General features: G+C 54.9%; 1 protein-coding gene across 2 annotated transcripts in view; it reads left to right on the top strand.

The window, feature by feature from the left end:
- RTN3 (reticulon 3) overlaps positions 1–19,651 on the top strand; it is a 32,999-nt gene extending 13,348 nt beyond the window's left edge. Inside the window, exons 3-9 of one of the 2 annotated variants that reach the window (XM_053277732.1) lie at positions 7,326–9,413; positions 13,162–13,369; positions 13,967–14,105; positions 15,013–15,082; positions 15,782–15,828; positions 16,358–16,416; positions 17,416–19,651. In XM_053277732.1, coding sequence (XP_053133707.1) covers positions 7,326–9,413; positions 13,162–13,369; positions 13,967–14,105; positions 15,013–15,082; positions 15,782–15,828; positions 16,358–16,416; positions 17,416–17,461 — 2,657 coding nt within the window. In that variant the 3' untranslated portion in view covers positions 17,462–19,651. Of the gene's footprint in view, positions 1–7,322; positions 9,414–13,161; positions 13,370–13,966; positions 14,106–15,012; positions 15,083–15,781; positions 15,829–16,357; positions 16,417–17,415 lie in introns of both variants that reach the window. The other variant, XM_053277731.1, reaches the window with a different exon arrangement.
- Positions 19,652–21,005: the final 1,354 nt, after the last annotated feature.

The following is a 21,005-nucleotide window of genomic DNA, read 5'->3' as shown; positions in this document are numbered from 1 at the left end:
TTGGAGGAAGAGAGGGGAACTTGATTATACATCTGTGGAGGGGAACAAAAGTTGGGCCAAGCATCACCTCTCCAAATCACAAAACACGAGCAGTTCAAGACGAGGAAGGGAGTCTGATGACAAATCTTGGCCTCCAGGGGGTACCCAAATGTGGGGCAGGGCGTTTCTCCAAGCACGCCCCCTTTGCTGAAGCTAGTAGTAACCTGTAGGCTAGCAGCAGCCTTACTATAACCCTCTTCAGGTAGTGAATGTTGAACAGTTTTCTGAGGAGCCCTACAAGCTTCTTCACTGAGTACCTCAGCCATGGCAGATTGGCCATGGCTTTCTGGGGAGCAGTGCTGAGGCCCAACGGGCATGGCCCATGGCCAGAGTGTGTGGGACAGAAAAAGCAAGTGCATGATGGTTCCTTGTCAGGCAAGTAGGTGTGGAAAGGGTTTGCTGGCGGTAGAGAGCTTTGAAGACCATAGGAACATAGGAAGCTGCCATATACTGAGTGAGACCATTGGTCTATCCAGCTCAGGATTGTCTTCACAGACAGGCAGCGGCTTCTCCAAGGTTGCAGGCAGGAATCTCTCTCACCTGCATCTTGGAGATGCTGCCAGGGAGGGGACTTGGAACCTAGATAGGAATCTCTTCCAGTGCTTCTCACACTTCTAGTCTCCCTTTCATATGCAGCCAGGGTGGACCCTGCTTAGCTCAGGGGACCAGTCATGCTTGCTACCACAAGGCCAGCTGTTGGATGCAGAGTGAGAGGAGCTTCTTAGCACGTGTGGTGTGACCCTTTGCCTTAATCTGGCACTTGAGGGCTTCTCAGGACAACCTCATTGCCATTTCCTTGAGCATCGCTCTCCTGAGCATTGCCAGGCCAATGGAAGGGGTGGCCTTCTAGGTCTCAGCTGAGGAGGGCAGCATGATCTCCCCACGAGAGAAGATGCTCCAGAACCTGGGATTCCTAGTCCCTACACATGTAGTTGGTCATGTCTGTGACCAGAATGGGGCCATAGCTCAGTGGCAGAGCCTCTCCTCTGCATGCAGAAGGTCCCCAGATCAATCCCTGGCAGCATCTCCCCTTAAGGCTGGGACAGACTCCTGCCTGCAACCTGTCCTGGAGAACTGCTACCAGCCCATGTAGGCAGTGCTGAGCTCGCTGGACCAAGGGTCTGACTCGGTATAAGGCAGCTTCCTGTGATGTAGTAGGTAAAGGTAAAGGGTGCCATCGAGTTGGTGTCGACTCCGAGTGCCCACAGAGCCCTGTGGTTGTCTTTGGTAGAATACAGGAGGGGTTGACCATTGCCTCCTCCCATGCAGTATGAGATGATGCCTTTCAGCACCTTCCTCTATTGCTGCTGCCTGATAGAGGTATTTCCCATAGCCTGGGAAACATACCAGCGGGGATTTGAACCAGCAACCTCTGGCTTGCTAATTAAGTCATTTCCCTACTGTGCCGTTGGAGCTCTTGTTTTATGTGCTGAAGATCCCAAGTTGGCTGCTCAACTTGGGCCCTCCAGCTGTTTTTGGACTACAACTCCTATAATCCCCAGGCACCTCCAGTGGCCCATAGCCAGAGATTGTGGGAGTTGTAGGCCAACATCTACAGGAGGGCTGAAGTTGAGCATCCCTGATATAGACCCTGCTGGCTTAGATGAGCCAGTAGTCTGGCTTGGTAGAAGGCAAGTTGGTATGTCTGTGTCCACACGAGACCAGATAAGAAGGGCAGGAGTGAAGGAAACTGACAGGCAGGAGAGTCAGCTAGTAGCAATAGCAATAGCACTTACATTTATATACCGCTCTATAGCCGAAGCTCTGTAAGTGGTTTACAATGATTTAGCATATTGCCCCCAACATTCTGGGTACTCATTTTACCGACCTCGGAAGGATGGAAGGCTGAGTCAACCTTGAGCTAGAACTAGAATTGCTGTGAAGCAGGGATGGTCTGGCCTAGTCTTTGTATTTTTCATGGGAGTTGCAGGAATGGAGGTGATGTCTGATGCAGGAGGCTGGGATTCCACAGACCACTCTCCATGAGGCGAGCAGTTTTCAAACTTCCTGCCTTGATGAAGCCTTTCCATCCCCTGTGTCAGTTCTCCTGGCAAGGGACCACTGAATGCTGAAAAGGATTCTGGGCCGTGTCCGGCTCTGCTGGACCAGACTGGGAGCTGTCTTGCCTGGCACCCAATTTCCTACCAGATGCCGCCTCTGAAAGGTCATGAGCAAGGCCCAGAGGCAACCACCCAACCTCACTTTGGGCTTCACAAGTAGACTGCCTCTAAAAATGGAAGCGCCATAGAGTGGCCATGGTTCTCGACTTCGAAAATGCGCTAGGTGCCTGAAATAGGAAGCTGCCACGACAAAAGGCGTTTAGGGCAAGTAGTGGGAAACCAGTTACAGCCTCTTTTTTTGAGAGACGCAACATTTTTCTTCTTCTCGATCCCCTCACTACTTGAGACCTGGCTTGGCTGCAAAGGGCTACTTCCTATTTTGGTGCTGTGGCGATCACATGCTACTCTGGCTGCTTTTTGCACGTGGTGTTTCTCTACTTCCTTTCCTTTGCCTCTTTTAAAGTCTCACCTTTGTCTCTTCCCATTTACTTTTAGAAATAACTGAACCCTGAGCTTCATTGTGAGTGGGGGGGGGCGGGTATTTTCCCAGTGCAAAGTTTGGGGTGGCCTGTGGCAGGCCCATGGGCTGCGGAAACAACCAACACAAGATGCTTCTTGGCTCCAGTGAGAGTACTGAGGCCTCTGCTGGGACAGAGAGGATTTTATCCTCCGTTAGATGATGGGAATATATTAGGCAAGCCTGGACAGAGTTTGGAAACTATCCAAGCATCATAAATTAAGCTTCAGGATTAAAATTGCTCCCTGCCCAGGCTGATATTGTGGAGAAGGAGTCAGGAAACAGTAAGGAGTCAGGAAACAGTAAGGAGTCAGGAAACAGTAAGGAGTCAGGAGTTTGGAAACTATCCAAGCTTCATTAATTAAGCTTCAGGATTAAAATTGCTCCCCGCCCAGGCTGATATTGTGGAGGAACAGTAAAGTGGCAGGGGCTAGGGGGACGGGTGCTGAGGATTAGGGCAAATGGGCTGGAAATGCTGGGCAAGTTCGGGGCGTCGTGGCCAAACCACCGTTGGGCCATTAGGACCATGACTTGGGTTCACAAGCCACAGTTGGCTTCAGACCAGGAGCCATGGTTTGACCTAGAGCTCCAGGGCCAGTGTGGCGGCAGTTGGTGGCTTGGGGTAGCCATTTAGGCATAGCCACCAACTAGGCTTATTGCAACCCAGGAAGTGGAGAAGGGAATCGGCGCCCATGCTGGGAGCAGGGCTTGTGTGAGCCAGAAACATGGCGCCGAGGATCCATGCTTGGGCAGCATCCTCGGAACCGGCTCGCTGTAGAAGTGGTTTGGGCTCAGGAAGCCTCTCCCAGGCCTGTCGTGGCTCCCGAAGCACTTCATTCGGTGGTTTCTGCTGGATTTATGGTCCAGTCCTTTTCTGCGCGGATGGATCTGCCCAGAAACCCCCTGTGTGTTCCAGTTGGTTCTGGACTGAAGACACCACACACTCCTCCTTTGGGGCTGCCCATTGCGGGGGACAGTGGTGGGTGGCGGTGAACGTGCTGCCTTCCAGGGAAGCTTCTCCGCCATTGCTCAGCTTTTGCGGAAAGGAACCGGCGTGTTCTTCAAAGCACAGCTTGAAACACACTTGGAAGGACTGTTGTCTCCCCACCCCACCCCACCCCCCGGCCTTCTTCTTTAGAAGCATCAGAGGCAGAAATCAGCTTTTGGAAACTGAAGCTGACATCTTAATGCCAGGCAGTGAAATCCCATGCTGTGCCCTTCCATAAAAGCAGCCTTATTGGATGAGGCTTGTTCATCTGCTCTGGCATCCCACAGTGGCAAAGCAGGAGTTCTCTGTTTGTTTTGGGTATCCAGAGGTAGACTGCCTTTAAACATGGAGGCTCCATGTAATCTCATGATCAGTAGCCACTCAGAGACCTCCCCTCTTTCTCCATAACTTCGTCTAATCCTCTTTTAAAGCCATCTTAGTTGTTGTCATCATAGCTTGTGCTATAGCGATTGCATATCCTATAGAGTAAATGTGAGTGTTAAGAATACATGTATTTAAAGACATACCGTGGCCATCGGAGAAGTGATGTTGGTTGCTGGATCCAGTGGGATATGGCTTGTTGGCAGGCAGGTAGCTCTCCTTTCCCCAAGCAGTCGAAAGAGTATCTTGGAGAAGAATTCTGTTCTTCCCAAGACTCCTGGCTACAAGGGCGTCCCCCACATGGGCACTGCTGGAAATGTGCACCTTATACAGAGTCAGGCCATTGGTGCAGTGTGACTGGTGGGGGACTCACCGAGGTCTCGGGCCCAAGAGACGCCGTTGCTTCGCCCTTGCAGTGGGAGATGCAGGGGCTTGAACCTGGGGCCTTGTGCACGCAGAGAGGGTGCTCAGCACTGTGCCACAGTTATCCCTGGGGCACGCCTGCATGGCAGGCATACTGGCTTAGCCATAGTTTCCTCTCTTCAGGAAATCCTGGGAGTTGTAGGGCTTTATTTTTGGTGGTGGGGTTGGGGGGAGATGGGACGACTCCCAATAATCCTTTGCAGGCGCATCAAATTGCATTTCTAGGACTCGGAGGTTGGGAGGAGCCGTGACAGCTGAACTTGAATGAAGCAAGTGTACATATGTAATGCAGGCCTTCGTCATTTTTTTTCCTCCCTCTTCCTCCACCTCCCCATCTTTCTATTTTTCTCTTTTACAAAAAAAATGGGGCAGCCTCACAAGTGTGGCTCACTCTTGGTCAGGCCATAAGCCGCTGAAGACGGCGCCAGGCCATTCATGCTGTGCAGTGTGGCCTTCACTGTGCCACGGAACTCACTGCATCAGACAGGGCTTCTCCGGAGGCCAATAGGGATTCCTCATCACCCCTGTGGTGATGCTGAGCCATCTAGTTCTGGGTTCAGCGAGGGAGAATGGCCATTTTGGGTTCCTGGATGTGTGGCTGCTTGAAGCAATTGGGTTGCTTGCTAAAATACAGGGAAACCTTGCTGGTTGTGGACTCAGCATCCGTGTCTTCATGTATCCGCGGGTGTCTGACACCCGACCTCATTATCTGCAGATACTAAAGGGTTGAAATTCGCATGTCGGCAGTTCATAGAGGGCCGGAAGTGACTGTGGAGGCCATCTTCCAGCTGCCATTTTGTAAGCAGGAGCCATTTTGTGGCTATTTCCTTTTTTTAAAGGCATCTTTCTGAGATTTTTCAGTTTGGGGGGCATTTTGCAGCTTGGGGGACATTGCTGGGCACAGACCCTGCGGAGCACAGTGCAGTAGCTTTTCTGCCCTTTTTCATTAAGGATCCCAACCCCCTGTTCAGTAGGCAAAATGCCCTGTTACTCTTGGTGGTAGGTGAGGAACAAGGTTTGCCTGGACTCCGCTTCTGTGCCGGAGCAGGCCCTGTGCAAGCAGCCATGCCCCATCTCTGCCCTCGGACATGTCATTTTCCGACTCAGATATGCAAGCAGGAAGGCGCGCTGGTGGTTGGCAGCAAGTGTGCTGCTGGTGCTGGCCTCTGGGTTTGCTGCCAGCATCAAGAGATGTGAGCCCCTTGCGTGGTCCTGCATTTCATTCCGGCGTGGTGCAGTGGAGAGCGTGTGGAGTTTGGGCTGGGAGACTGGCGGCTCCCTGGGTGCCTTTGGCCAAGCTGACCTCACTGTGTGTTCCTGGTGCGTATCCCGCTGTCCCTCTCTGAAAACAGGGCACAAGGCGGCGCACCATACAAAGCGTAATCCGAAACGAATATCATCTGACAGAGAGGCAAGCAATATTAAAGCAGCCACCTGAAAGGAGAGAAGGGGGAGTGCTCAGATTGCAAGGTGAAGAGTCTTCAGCCGCCCTTGGCAAACAGCGAAGGGGGTTGCTGTGCAGGTGTGGGGCTGCAGTGGAGAAGCCCTGCCTGTGGCACCACCAAGCACAGTTGGGTTTGCAGCAGGCGGGGAGCTGGAGCAGGTTCGTGTAGGACCCACAGGCCATCCCTAAGAGAACCTGCCTTCAGACCCTTGAATGGCGACAGGCAGCCCTCTGAATTGAGCCTGGAGTTCTGCGTTGGGGTGTGCTTCCTCTCTCTTCCCCCGCCAAACCCACCTCCACAGGGTGGCTGTGAGAATGAATGAAATAGGAACTGTGACTCGCTTTGTGTAACACGAAATGGCGTCTTGAGGAGGAGGAGGAGGAGGAGCTTTCCTTGCCTAGAGCTTGCAGCTGAGAGGAGAGTGGCTGGTGGTCTGCTCTGGACTCGCCACCACTACTCTGGGATCCAGTTGGGCAGCTGTTGATGTGCAGAGAGTGGCTTCTGGCTTGAACTCGCCACTCATGATTCCAGCCCAATTTCCCCCATGGTGTTCAGAGCGCCGAGTAATAGAGCTGGGAAGCCCTGCTGGATAACTGAAGCTCTGTTCCGAAATGTGTGGGCGATCCCCTCAGGTGCTGGCACACACACACCCCTCTCGCACCTGCTGCCCCAAGAGTAAGGCCTGGCTCCCAGGCAACTCCTCCTTGAGGGAGCCCTTGGGCAGAGCGCTCTGCTCCTTTCTCGGCTCCATGTCTCAAGAACAGGCCAGCCCAATCGAGCAGAACCAGGAACCAGATGCATCCTCTCCTTGTGGGCGGGTAGCCAGAAGGTTGCAGGCAGTAGTGAAGGAGGCACTATTTGGGGTGGTCTCAGAGCTTCCCAGGGCTTCCTTGTTGGCTCACAAGCTGCTTCTAACTCTGTTTTGGTAGATCCAGGTGGTGTCGTTCTATCCCCTAAGAATTTACTTGTGGGTTGATTTGCATATAATCCTGCCTGCCTTGCGTCATGGAACTCAGCAGCGTGCCTGGGGTTCCCCGGGGGTCTCCCTTCTTGGCCTTCTTAGCTTCAGCAAGGGGCCTGGGTCACATGCCCTCACCTTGCCATGGGACCCAGCCTTCAACACACAGCACTTAGGGACACACACAGGAGTTCTTCACATGCACTGATCTGGGTTGCTTCTGATCCTCCCCTCCCTCAGCATGTCCTGTTCTCCTTTTGCACTTAAGTTTGTGTTTTGTTTTTTTGTTTGCTGGCCTGCGTTCTTTCTGTGTGCTATGAACTCGACCGTTGGTGTCCGTGTGGATCGTGGCTTCCCTGCCCTTGGGGTGACGGCCGCGTGCATGTTTGCCAGGGCTGGTGGTGTTGGAATCTTGTCCCTCTCTAATACTAAGAGCATGTTGCCTGTCTGCCTGTGAAATCCGTAACCGCCACTATGTGCATCTCTCCTTCTTTGACATCCGGGCCCCAAGCAGGGACAGCTCCATCTCCTCCTCCTGCGGCTGGCAAGTCAGCTTCCGAGGTTGCGATTCCCCCTTCCCCTGCCTTCTCTGCATCAGCTGAAGCACATTCCGAAAACCAAAGGGGGACAGACTGCCAGCGGGCACTCTCAAATGCAGCACCAGAGTTGGTGGATGGTCAAAAGCGCACTCTTGTCCCCGGGGCCAGGGAATGGTCAGGACTAGAGGCAGCGGTTCTAGAATCCTCTGGCCAAGAGAAATCCTCCTCCTCCTCGACCGGATCCAAAGTTCTTGATTCCAGCCCAGTGGTTCAGGCTGTCTCCCTGGAGCACAGTCACTTGAAAGGAGAGGTCCCCATAGGTGGTACGGCCAGTCTGAGGGGAAGCGACCAACATTTCATGGACCAAACCCAAAAAGTAGTTTCCGGGGAAGAGTCAAAGCTGGCTTTGCTGGCCAGCCCCAAAGGAGAACCCGAGCACCCGCCAGCCAGGGTCACACATTCCCATTCCACTGCACCCCCTGCACTAGCCGGTGAGACGGTCGTGGAGAAAGATTCCCCTGAATCGCCATTTGAGGTCATTGCTGACAAACTGGAATTTGATAAGGAGTTCAGAGACGTCCTCACAAGCGGCGCCAACGACATTGGCAGCAACTGGGTCATGCACGGGGAACGGGAGCTGCTTACGGACATCCCGGAAGACAGTGTCTGTGAGTTCCGGGTGAAGCCCCGTGCCGGGGGCAGAGTTCCCTCGGGGCCTGGGCTCTCGCGCCAGTCTTCAGGCACAAGCGCGGCACTGGAGGAAGTGTCCAGATGTGTCCGCGAGATGCACAGCTTCACGAGCGAGCTGCTCAACTGGGATTTGATCCCCAAGGACCTGGATGACAAGCCTGACAACCTGGCGAGCACGGTCCTCCCCGTGTCACCTATCCGAGACGCCCGTGGAGGCCTTGCGGGGGCCACGAATGGCAAGGGGACGTCAGGCAACGCCTCCAGCCCTCTGCAACCGCTCACGATCAGCGTCCACCAAAAAGGCAGGCCCGTTCTGGAGGCGGAGAAGAAGCCGGCTGCTGTGAACCAAGAGCCGACTGCCATGAAAACGTCTCCCACTGCCGTCATGGAGTTGAAGGCTGATGTCTGCTGGCCGAATCCCAGCCTGCCTGAAGCGGCAGATGCCGACAGCTCTGGTGAGTCCGACGACACCGTCATAGAGGACGCCACAGCGGACCCACTCTTCCAAAATGAGAGCGGCAGCGGCAGCAACTCGCCACCCAAACTGGTGGCCTCTGTCAAAGCCGAGCCCGGAGCTATAAGTAACAGCCACAGGTCTAGCGAGCTGCAGGAACCAGCCCATGAAGACGGGGCAGCTTTTGGGACCCCAGAGTGCAACTGGGGATTCATCGACGACTTTGAAACTCTCCCGGCCAGAGCAGATGGGGGGAGCCCTGCTGCTGAAGCTCCGCTTCCCAAACTGTCTGCTCCATGTGCAGTGCAGGAGCTGGGGACCTGTGAGCAGGACTTGCTGGTGAAACGCCCCAAGATGGGAGGCCCCAGTGTTGCCGCAAGGGGAGCCCTCCCTTTGGAGAGCTTGAAAGAGGCCGTGTGTCCAGACGCACTCACCGGCGAGAGCTTCATGGACTTCATGAAGGAGTGCTTGAAAGCCAAGGGGAGTGAGTCTCCCGAAGACCCCGTGGAGACGTTTTCGGAGGCCGAGCTGAAGGCGGCCCGGTCCCAGGTGCTGGCTCCACACTCTCGGCAGCCCCCCAAGGCCACCCAAGACTTTGAGCAAGAGCACCTCACCATCAAGGCCCTCAAAGAAGTGGGCAGGAAGACCGAGGTGGAGAGGCAGCCTCCTGCCCTGAACAAGGTGTCCCCGCCTGGAGGCAGGCAGCTGGGGCAGTCCCACGACACCCTGCCGGACCCCCCTGTGCAGAAGTCTGCCTTGGAGAAAAGGCCCCTCTGCCTGGCTCAGGCTGTGGAAGTGAAGTTGGCTTCTGCCTCTGCTGGCCTTGGCAGACTGGATGCTCTCAGTGAACCAGCCCGGGCCTCTTCTCCTGAGGCTCCCGTGCCACGCGCTCTAAGGAAGCTCCTGGCTCAGTTCTCAGGTAAATGCACTTCTGTCTTGCTGCTTCTCCCTTGCCTGGGATGCTCTTAGTAATGGCCCTCGGTGCTACGTTGACTTGACCTCCATCACGGTGGGCACCTCCATTGGTGCTCCCGTTTCCCACAGTGGGTTCCTCGGCATGAAGCGTCAGAAACGGCCCCAGCCTGGGAGAGGGGTGTGTGTGCTGAAAGATGCCCAGCCCCCTCGGAAGGTGGCATCTCCTGCTTGCCGGGCTAGTTGAGTCAATGGATGGACAGACCCTCCACAGACTTGCATGTGGGAGGAAACCAGTCGTATCACTTCTGTTCAGAGCGCAAGTTCTCTCTGTGAAATCCAGTTGATTGAGCCAGCTGGGTCAGCCCTGCAAAGAGCAGATGCTGCCAGGGTTGCTGTGGATCATCTGGAGTCATATGACTGGCTTAAAAAAAAAAAAAACCACTTGGCCAAAGGCAGGCTTGAGTTTTGTAAGAGAGGACTGTGAAACTTGGCTACAGAGGAGTGAGATTAGCTCCAGGGAGGCTTTGGGTGGGGAGGGCTGTGTGAGCATCTGGGTGGGGTGGTGGTGTTTAGGTCCTGCAACTCAAAATTAAAGGATTCCCCCGCCCCCGGTAGAATCCTGAGCTGAAGCTTTGCTTGCTCTTGCACTGTGTCTTGGGAAAGGAGTTTCCACCACCTCCTGGAGCGTCCTTTGAGGCTTGAGGTGCTGAGCAGAAAAGGCTGTACACAGAGCATGCCTAGCCGTCAAGAAAGTTGTCCGTGGGTCCTTCTGTAAATAGCTGGTTGGAGTTGACCTGCAGTTGTGTGTTTGCAGAGCTTAGAACAGAATGACCCCGGAAGCCACGGAGCCCTTTCATGGCGCTCGAGTTTGGTCGGCTGCTCAGCTCCTGCACAGCCTGTCTTGCTGCTCCAGATGCTGGTTGAGGGCGTGTCAAGGCAGCTGGCTTCTCCCTGGCATCGTGGCTTGCTGTGCAAAGGCCGTGTTTTGTCAGTGGGGAGCATTTGGTCACGTTGCGCCCCCAGCTGGAGTGGTGCCGCCAGGCACGGGCTGACCACTAGGGCAAGGACAGGGTGTTTTTGGGTGAAGGAGCCGAGTCAGAAGTCTGGGCCGATTCTGCTGAGGTGCCCAGTCTGATGGCAAGAGAGAGGTGGCGTGCTTCTTGGAGTAGCAGGTAGAGGGTTGCAGTCTGAAAGTTGGGGGGCAGAGGGCAGGCAGGCAGGCAGGCACCATGTTGGGATGGCGGCAGAGGGACTGTGGTAGAAGCGCCCTGCCAGTTGGGGGGCAGGGATGGGGGAGTACTGGAAAGATCCCCTTGTGCGTGCCGGGGGAGAAGGTGACTCTGGGAGGGCTTCCTTCCGATGAGAAAAAGGGAGCGAACTCTGGGAAGTGTGTGTGTGTTCAGGCACTCGGGGAAGCCCCTCGGCTCGCCTTGGTTTTGTGGCAGTTCATGGGCAGCAGCTGCTGCTGGTCAAACACGACAGCGAGATCCTTGGCGCCCATCCTCTCTGCTCAGCCTGGGCTGCAGCCTTGGACTCGCTGCTTCAAGCGAGTGAGGGTGAGAGGCCGGACCGGAATGAGTGTCTGTGCCGCGGGGTCAAGGAGCAGACGGTCTGGGAAAGGGTTTTTATAAACTTGCATCTTTGGCCACTTGCCCGCCGCCCATCTCCTGGAGAGGGAGGGAGGGTCCCTGCCTTCTCGGAACAGGGGGAGCCTTGTCTTGGAGCCTCAAGGCTTCCTCTGTGCTGCTGGGCCACGAGAGGGGCGGTGGCTGCATGACAGAGCACATGGTCTGCATGCCCCAAGTCCCAGGCGTGAGCCCTGGGATCTGCAGCCCACATGCAGGACGTCCCATGTTGTCTTGGCTCCTCCCTCTAACCCAGTTAAAATACCTAAAGACCTCTTCCTGGGACCACAGAGAGCTGTTGCCAGTCAGAGCCGGGATCCCTTGGGCTGGGTGGACAGTGTTCTGACTTAGTAGGAAGCAGCTTCCTGCCTTCATCACGGTTGCACAGATCTGCTCCCCACTCCAGCTCTGAGAAGGATGAGGGTCAATGCTTGCAGGACGGACTTTCCTCTGAATCAGAAAGTGCTGGAGACTTGGGGTGTGTTGTGGCGGGGGCACTGTGCATTGTGACCCCTGCACACTTTTCTTGGGCTATGCACCCCCATTTTTGGCCTGAGTCTTTCCGAGGCATTGCCCCACCCCCTTTGCAGCCGTGAGGGCTAGCAACTTGGTTTGTCGTACTTTTTTCTTTTTAACGGGCACCGAGGAGGAGGCTGAAATGCCAGCCGCTCCCTGTGTTGGGACCCAGCCTGAGCTTTTCTACCAGCTCATTAAAAATGCACACTAAATGCTCTGGAGGGTGGGCAGCCCCCATGAGAGAGCCCCGGAATGGAATCAAAGCCTCTTGGAGAGCTGCAGGGGCCGGTAGGCAGAGAGAGGCTGGCAGCCCAGCTCCACTTCCCCAGCCCCTCGGCCTCGCCCTCCCTCGGCTGCTTGGAGGATCAGCAGCACCTTGCAAGCACTGCTGCAAGCCGCCCGTCCTCCTCCGTCTGAGCCAACAGTGCGGGAGCCGGCTGCTGCAGGCCAGCACCGCACAGGAAGCGGGTGCCGGGCAGAAGCCTCCCCGCCGCCTCCCCCGGGGTGAGCAGAGTCGGGCGCCTGGGTGGGTCTCTCCTGGCGAGGCCCCGTCTCTCAGCGGGATTCTCGAGTGCATGAGGCCTCTGGCCACTGTGGCTGGGAGCGATGGCACTTGTAGTCCAGGGACACCTGGGACCCAAAGCCGAGAAGCCCTGTAGCGGCAGCAGGGGCAGGCAGGCAGTGGGTTAAGCAGGCACTCAGCATATTTGTGGGTGGTGGTTTTGTATGTCTGATTCCTCCCCCGCCCACCCCATAACCATCATTAGGTTGCTGAAACTCTGAGGAGCAAGTGCCGTAGCTGGGGGCGGCCCAGCTGTGTGGCAGAGCATCTCCTTTGCCGGCAGCAGGTCCCAGGCGGGGCTGGGAAGGACTCCTGAGCCGAGAGCCTAGGGGCGTTGCTGCTGGTCAGGGAGGACAAGACTGAGCTGGGCCGCCCCAGGGTCCCACTCGGCAGAAAACCGCTTTGGATGTTGCTTTGGTATTCGAATGTGCGTGCCGTTGGTGGTGCATGTGCCTGGGGGGAGTTTCAGTACTGCCTGTGTCCAAAATCTGCTGCAAGTGGAGTGCTTGCAGGCAATGTTGCCTCTCCCAGGGATGCCCAGATGTTGCTGGCTACCACTCCCAGAATCCCCAAGCAAAAGCCATTGCAGCTGGGGATTCTGGGAGTGGTAGTCCACCACATCTGGACATACATCCCTGTGAGAGGGAACACTGCTTGCCGGCGGGGAGGGGAAGTGCGCATAACAGGGACTGATGCACATAGTCAAGGGACTAGCCTCAGGGCTCGTCCCTTGCCAAGTAGGGGGCGGGAGGACTCTCCCTCCGCCATTCCAAGGGTGCCTTGTTCGATGCTGGATCTAGTAGGCATTAGTGACACTGCCTGCAGAGTGGTAGCCTTTAGATCAGGCGTGAAGAGCCAGGCCTGTGAATGTGCACAGAAAGTACAAGGAGGCTCGTTGTGGAAAGGAGCACTGATAACGCAGACCCAGCTGCTCATGGCTGTGGAGTGCTCGGGCTACCAGCCGCGCAGATCTCTTGCTGTGTCCCGGTACCTATTTGGGCCTCTCCCGTGACCGCCTCCGGCCTCCCTTCTCTCTCCCTCTCTGACAGTGCGTGACCTGATCTTCTGGCGGGATGTGAAGAAGACGGGCCTGGTTTTCAGCACCACGCTGATCCTGCTGCTCTCCTTGGCTGCTTTCAGTGTCATCAGCGTCGTCTCGTACCTCATCCTGGCACTCCTCTCGGTGACCATCAGCTTCCGGGTCTACAAGTCCGTCATCCAGGCTGTGCAGAAATCTGAAGAGGGGCATCCATTCAAGTGAGTGGCTTTGGCGCCGTGCTGGATGGCCCAGCTGGATGTCGGTCTCACTGTGGGACGGGGGCACGGGGAGTCCTCTTTCATCATCCTCTTCCTCTTGAAAGCCCTTGTGAATTCTCCAGCACATCAACAGCTTGTGGGATTCACTGCCACAAGATGAAATAATCGCTTCTAGTTTAGATGGCTCTTTTTTAAAAAAACACCACACACACACATACACACAGACCCACGAACGTGAATGAAGGGATACCTTATTGTGGGCAAGCAAGCCAATGCTGGTCCGCAAATTTAGAAATGAAAAATATCAACTATCCTATCCTGCAGAAGGGGAGCGACCTAGGAAGTTGCCTTATACAGAGTTGGACCCTTGCTCCATAGGAACATAAGCAGTTAACATATACTGAGTCAGACCCTCAGTCCATCTAGCTCAGTGTTGTCTTCACAGACTGGCAGCGGCTTCTCTGAGGTTGCAGGCAGGAGTCTCTCTCAGCCCTCTCTTGGAGATGCTGCTGCCAGGGAGGGAACTGGGAACCTAGATGCTCTTCCCAGAGCGGCTCCATCCCCTGACACAGCCCTCTCTCTCTCCCTCCCTCCTAGAGCCTACCTGGATGTGGACGTGGCCCTCTCCTCGGAAGCATTCCACAACTACGTGAGCTCAGCCATGGTGCATGTCAACCAGGCCCTGAAACTCATCATGCGTCTCTTCCTGGTGGAGGACTTGGTGGATTCCCTGAAGGTTAGTGCCAGGCCCAGATCAAGCTGTGAGGCAGCGCATGCCAGGGGGCCAGAGAGGTGCGGGCCCCTGCTGCTTGTTGTGGGTGGGTGGGGGGAGTCCTTGCCTTTCAGTGGGGGTGGGGGGCAGCTCCAGTTGGGTGTCAAAACGCGACTGATAGCTTGCTGAGAGCGGCAAATGAGAGGCTGCTTTTTCTCTGGGTCAGCTTTCAGACTCTTGAGTTTGTGTTCCTGTGTGGGACCGGCCTCCCCACCAGCCCAAGGCCATGAGAACTGCATTAGAGCATTCATACGGGCGCGAAACCTAAAGGGGGTGTTGTCCCTGGCCGGCAGCTGCGCTCTGGGGCCTTGGTCGGGGTGGGGTGGTCTTTCTCAGATGCTGTGGACTTCATGCCTGTGCTCAGTCCAGTCAAAGTGAGGGGTGGGGTGGGGGTTCAGGAGGTCCGGAGCAAGGCTTGGTCTCAGGCGGAGGCCCTGCCAGGCTGTCCTGGGCCATGGGGAGTAATTATAATAGGGCAAGGGGAGACGGTTGTCTGGGGGGCCACCACCTTGGGGCCCCCCAGAGGCAAGTCACATGACTGACTCCCCCAGCCATGCACCTGCCTGGGCTTCCTTCAGTTGTATTCATCCTCCAAAACTGATGTGAGTGTGAAGACCTGGAGCTACCAGAACAGCATGACTTTCTCTAGTACCATTAAATGACTTGCATCCTCCACAATTTACAAAACCTTTCCCCCTTTCACTCTGCTTTTTGTTACCACTATTCAGCCTCCTTTAAGATTTCTTTACTTCATGAGCTGAGCTTCAGTGCTGGGGGCGCATTTTAAAATCTTGTCTCTGGGCCCCCTCCAACCTTGCTACGCCCCTGCCTGGGCCCCTGCTAACGCTCTCCTCTCCTGTGTTGCCCGCAGCTGGCGGTCGTCATGTGGCTGATGACCTACGTCGGAGCCATCTTCAACGGGATCACCCTCCTCATCCTGGGTAAGGCGCCCGAAGTGCAGCGGAGGCTGCTGCAGCAGCAGGGTGGCTCCACCCCAAGCTGTTGTGGCTCTTGAGCAGGGCCCTCTGGCAGGAGGTCTTCCGGCAGCATCTTCTTCACCACCGTGGCCGGCCGGGTGCTTCCGAGAAGCACGCACGCTGCATAAACGGAGCAGCACTCCCTTGAGGCCTGCCCCCCCCTCCAGCAGCCAGTACTCGGAGGTAGAATGCCTCTGGACAGGGAGGCTTCATTTGGCCGTTGTGGCTAAAAACGGTGAAATTCTTCTCTACCATGAATTTGTCGAATTGCTTTCTGAAGCCACCTCAGCCAGTGGCTGCTATCGCATCTTGTGGCAATGAGTTCCACCTCATTGTTCCTTTATAAGGCTGTTTTTATCCAACCTTTTCACTTCCATGGAGGTGCTGCAAGACAGGGAGCAAGTCAGATTAACAGGCAGTCAACCATGATCAGAATCAGCACCTCAAAGGTTGTCAGGAATCGGGCGAGGAGCAAATCTCTCGGTGGCCTGTCTGTCATGCTGCTGCGGAGGGCCCGCTCAAAAGGCCATAGTGCAGATGGGTTTTGGAAAACAGAAAGGCCGCTTGCAGCCGTGCATGCCTGGTTCCCAAGTGGCAGCCAGTCCTTGGCAGTCCTGTTCCCGCTGACCCCCGTCTTGACCTGTCCCCTGTCTCTCTTTTCAGCGGAGTTGCTGGTTTTCAGTGTCCCGGTTGTGTATGAGAAATACAAGGTGGGTAATCTCAGGCCGGCCGCTTTGGGCATAAGCTCCTGCCATGCTTCACGGCTAGCGTAGGGCTCCAGCCGGTTCAAAAGTGCCGCACTCTCTGGGTCGCAGATGTGGCCGGTGTCGCTGCTTTCTGGGACGGATCCCACCCTTGAGTGACGAAATGGTACGGGATGGAGGCCACCCAGTGCAGCCCCAGGCTCTCCGGTGGGGGCCGAGGGGCTCTGTCCCTCCCGCTTGGTCTCAAGTTGCTGACTCTGCTGTTTCAGGCTGACTGGCAGCAGCACTCCAAGGTTTCGGGCAAGGGCCTGCCTGACTCAGCCCTCCCAGGGCACACTGACAGGGTCTGGCCTGGGGTCCTTCTGCATGCCAAGGTGGGGCCCTCCCTTTCCCAAACTGTCAGGAGGGCTATGAAAGCCAGAGGATGGGGGGAGAGGCGGCCCTGTAGGAGCTTGACCACATGTGCCCCCTCCCACGCCAGAACTGCTTGGCTGGAGCCCTTTCCAGCTCCTCTAACGCTGTTCTTCGTCCCCAGACCCAGATCGACCATTACGTGGGGATCGCCCGGGATCAGATCAAGTCATTTACCACCAAGTGAGTCTCTCTTGTTGCACTCGGTCATCTCAGAGGGGGCTTGCCGCCTCCTCCTCTTACTGGTGTGTGAGGCCTGCTCCCGTCTCCTGATCTGCCGGTAGCCCTTTTGGCCACCTTGCCGCTCAAACTGGGCACCTTTTTTCTTGGGGGTGGGAGAGGCTTGCAGAAGGGGAGCAAGAACGACCCATGCAGATTCTTTGGCAGCCAGCCTCTGCACGGGGGTTGCTTGGCACCAGACCAGACTGCCCAGAGGACATGGCTTTGGGCTTTTTTCTTTAAAGCAAGCAGGCTTCTAGTCTTTGAGCTGCAGCTCCGGCCACTCTTTGCAAGTTCTGCCCAGAGGTTTGTGCCTCTCCTCCCGGCCACACTGCGCTGTGCCTTTTCCTGCTCTCCCATCTCTCCCTGCTTGTCCATCCTCTGTTGCCAAAGGACTCCCAAGACTTTGCCAGAGCTCCAGTCTTTAGATTCAAAGTTGAAGAACGCAGACAAGAGCCAACTTGGACCGAGACACACCCAGTGGTGGGAAGTTACTGTCTGCAGACCTGTACTTTTTCTCGTTGTGTCTTGAATGCTGCCTTTTAAAAAAAAATTTCTGCTGTTCTCCAGTGGAGCTGAAAGCTGCGTTGTTAGGGCTTCCAAGCAGTCCCCACATCCAGGCATTGACCCAAATGCAAGCGAGCTTATGAACTTGGAGAGGCTGCTTCCTAGAGTCAGACCCTTGGTCCATCCAGGATTGTCTACTCTGACTGGCAGCAGCTCTCCAGGATTCCAGCCCTGGGGTCTTTCCCCCGGGCTTTGGACCTGGGGCTTCCTGCATGCAAGACAGGTTCTGTCTCACCGGGAGGGCAGTCCTTTTAAGCTTCAGCGAGGTCGCTCCCGACACGTGTATGTCCTCTCCCATGGTGTGAGTTCTGTCAACCCACCTACGGGGTGTGCTTAAGTACCCCACAATCATCTTGCCTCCACACCCACAGCTTAATCCTCTCTCTTTCTCTGCAGGGTCCAAGCCAAACTTCCTGGAGTTGTGAAGAAAAAGCCAGAGTAATGTTTGCGGGGGAATCCAGGACCCAGCTGTTAACTAAAAAAAAAAAAAGTACCCCCTTGTTGTCATAGTTATAACCATTGTTGCTCGTACCTATGAAGGAACACCCCAGGTCAGCTTGATGTCTGCATTCCAAGCTTACTGATTATTATTTTTTTTATTTTTATTTTTTTATTTTTAGAAAAATGTTCTTCTTCCTCTGCCCCACCACACAAAGCCTAAACCCCGGGCTCTGAATGCATCGGACTAAACACAAACTGGTGTCGGAAGTTAGGGCGGAGGTCTTGCCTCTTGGCTCTTGCAGCGGCCTTGGGGATCTTGTTTGGGATGGGCCACATGTGTCCAGTGAAACCATCCTGGGCGGGTGCTCTTTTTTCCAAGGAGAGGTGGGCTCCCATCTCAACAGAATGCAGGTGGGGTTTTCAGCCTCCTTGGCAGACGGAAAGTTCTGCCGGGACACGGCGGGCTTCTGCCTGCCTGCCCTCCCTGCTTCTCCTGTGAAATGGCTGGATTTGCCTCTCGTGCATTGTTCCGCTAAGGCAGAAAGTCCAGTCTGTCTCTCTTACCAGGCACCTCTTAACTTCTCTCCTCTTCTCCCCCCCCCCCGCAATTAACGTGCTGATGGAAAGGGGGGATTCTCCACCCCATCTCCCTTAATGACATCAGTGCTGCTCTTTAGTCTGGTCCACTCCCCACTCTCCCGTGGCAGGCCCCCTTTCCCCCTCCCAAAGATGAACAAGGTGGTACTCTTTTCTTCTTCTTCTTCTTCTTCTGGAACAAACATGTCTGTAACTGCTGTGTACACTGCTAGGAAAACAAAAGAACCCTGAGCCGTTAAAAAATATATATATAACAAAAGTTGTGCATGCGACTCCCGTAAGAGTGTGCAGTCCTTAGGAATGTCCCCCAGGCTATTCTCAGCAGTTGGGTGGAGGGCCTGGCCTCAGCGCAGTGGCAGCAGTTGAGTAGAACACGCCCCACCCCAAGGGAGAGTGTGTCACGTTTTAGAGGTCTGGCACTGGACGGCTTGTATCAGTCTTAAGGGTTTTTACCAACCCACGTTTTCTTCTTAGGGGGATCCGTTTTAAACAGCTTTGCCATGGCTCAGTAATGTGCCATCCCCTGTCGGTACCACCCTGCGCCCCGCTCCCCATCTCACACAGGGTGGCTGCATCGACATAAACTGGCTGCTGGAGCTCTTGCCCGCGTCGGTCTTTCTGACAAGAGGAGAGCCTGCGCTGGGGGCAGAGTGGCTTGCCGTTCTGGGCTGGGGCGAGCAGAGAGTCCAGACCGGCAGCTCAAAGGGAAGGGGCCACCTTGGCTCCCACAAGCTTGATGGTTCTTGAAGTGGAAGGTGGCTGAGGCAGGGGACGCGGCCATTTGGGAGGATGCTGCTCCTGGTGCCGCTGCACCCCTGCCCGGGGTGGGGCGTTTCCCTACCTTGCCATACTGTGTTTGCCTTGGGCTACGGTTCGTGGTGCATCAGGGTGATCCCCCACCCCTGGCAGATTGGGCTGCCTTACCCCCAACTTGTGAGCCACCCAGCTGCACCCTGCTTTTCACACCTGTTGCGTAAAGTGTATTTAGTGCAAATGTCCTCTTGGGGTGGCCAGTACCCACACTGGCATGGCTTCTGGCAAAGGAGGTGGCCCCGATGGATCCTCCTGGCCCAGAAGTGTGCATTTGGTTCTTGGGCCCAAGCAGCTTGGAGTATGTCTCTCTTTTGCCTTGGAATAGGAGAAGCAGACCTTGAGCGAGAGGCGCACGAGTGTCTGTTACATGTCTCGGCAGCACACACGCACACACCCCGCTGTGACCTGGGGAGACAGCTTGTGCACTCAGTCCCGACTTCTTCCCAGCACCCAGGACCTCTCTCTGCCCCTTGGAAGCCCCAGGTTCGGCTTTTCTGTTCTGTTACTGCTGTGTTTGAATACCATGAACCGACCTCTTTGTGCCAGGTGTGCTTTTTTAAAAAAAGAGAAATAAGTCAGAGAAAAAAATGTATGTAGATGGAGACAACAAAACTACTAATGAAGCTCTTGCATTTGTGCGTGTGTGTGTGTGTACTGTGCGTGCAGCGTTTTTTTTAAGTACGGTAGCGCCACAGGAAGAGACCCAGTTGAGGTTTGAAAGAGAGAAAGAAATGCAATTTGATGTGGTATTAATAAAAAGAGCACAAAAGTACAACCCCCAGAGCTTGCTTCCCTGCCTTTCTGCTCCTGGGATGGGGCGGGGAGAGAATGGGTATCCAAAGTCAGCCTCTCCAAGGATGACTAGCCTGTTTCCCCTTCTGGCAGAACCAGCCTAGAAGTTTTGTGTGCAAGAACTTGCTGCATTTTGTCTTGGTTTGTTTTTTTTCTTCTAAAGGGGAGGGGAGAGAGATCTGGTTTGGGAAAGGGAGCTTCCCACTGGGGGCTGTCGACCACCCCAGGTACCTGTGCGGGGGAGAGAAGAGAGAATCACTTCCACACCTCCCAGGCAACACACCTCTCTTGCTTACAGCTGGGACTCTTGGACTCAGTTGTTGTCCAGGTTTCCAAGGCTCTCCTCAGTGGACGCCGACTTCTCCAATAAGGAGAGGGCTATTCTGGTGGGCTGCAGGGGCTAGTGTGTGGGTCTCTGGCCAGGGGGACCTGGGTTCCTTCCTCAGCTCTCTGGGTGGCCTGGGCCCCAACCTGTAGGATAAAAGAACAAGGGTTGGAGATTAAACCTCCCCTTGAGCTCCATGGAGAGGGAAAGGGGGGAAAGGCCGAAACGAGAACTCAAGAGTGGTGGAGCTTTTAAAAAGAGAGCCTGGACTTCTAGGGTTGCATCTTAAAATAGCATCATTTTTAAATGATTTATTTGGACATACTGTACCTGTTTTACAAAACTTAGTGCTGATATATATATATTTATATATAATATAAAAAAACACTTCATATTGATGCAGAACACCTTTTCCACAAGACACACGGACAAAGTTTCAACACGGTCACAAGGTCCAAGTGGGTGTCAGCAATAACATACCTTGGAGTTCATGGTTTCACAAGGGGTAGCTACCACACAGTCCAAGCTATCCATTCGGAAGGAAGTCGGGAACAAAATAGCAAGTGCGCAAAGTGGGGGTGGGGGTGGGGATAAGACCCTTTTAGTGGAATTCATTTCCAGTAAGGATCAGTGCGCTGGATTCTAAGTGCAACTTCCTGGTTCTTCCTCTCTCCAAGTATTGCAGAAGGCAAGTCTTGCATCTCCAATCTGAATGCTTTTTTAAAAAAATGTTCCTAGTCCTCACTGGCTTCCAAGGGCTCTTTTCCCCCTCCCAGACACAAGACTTGCTTCTGTTGGTGCTCAACAGCTTATGAGCACATGAACTGCTTTATGCTGAATCAAAGCCTGGGTCCATCTTGGGTTCTTTATCATTTCTTGTCATAGGGCAGGGCTGTACAATTTAGACATACCCCCTCCAGCTTCTGCCTATCCGTTCCTTGCTTTCAAAAGAAAATGAAAAAGATTCCCTGTCTTCTGAAAGTCTCTCTTGCATAATCTTAAGTACAAAATTATATAT

The sequence above is a fragment of the Hemicordylus capensis genome, chromosome 14 (genome assembly GCF_027244095.1).
Source record: "Hemicordylus capensis ecotype Gifberg chromosome 14, rHemCap1.1.pri, whole genome shotgun sequence".
In the NCBI taxonomy this organism is placed as follows: Eukaryota; Metazoa; Chordata; class Lepidosauria; order Squamata; family Cordylidae; genus Hemicordylus; species Hemicordylus capensis.
The sequence above is the reverse complement of the archived record's forward strand: the minus strand, read 5'-3'. Positions and strand labels throughout refer to the sequence as shown.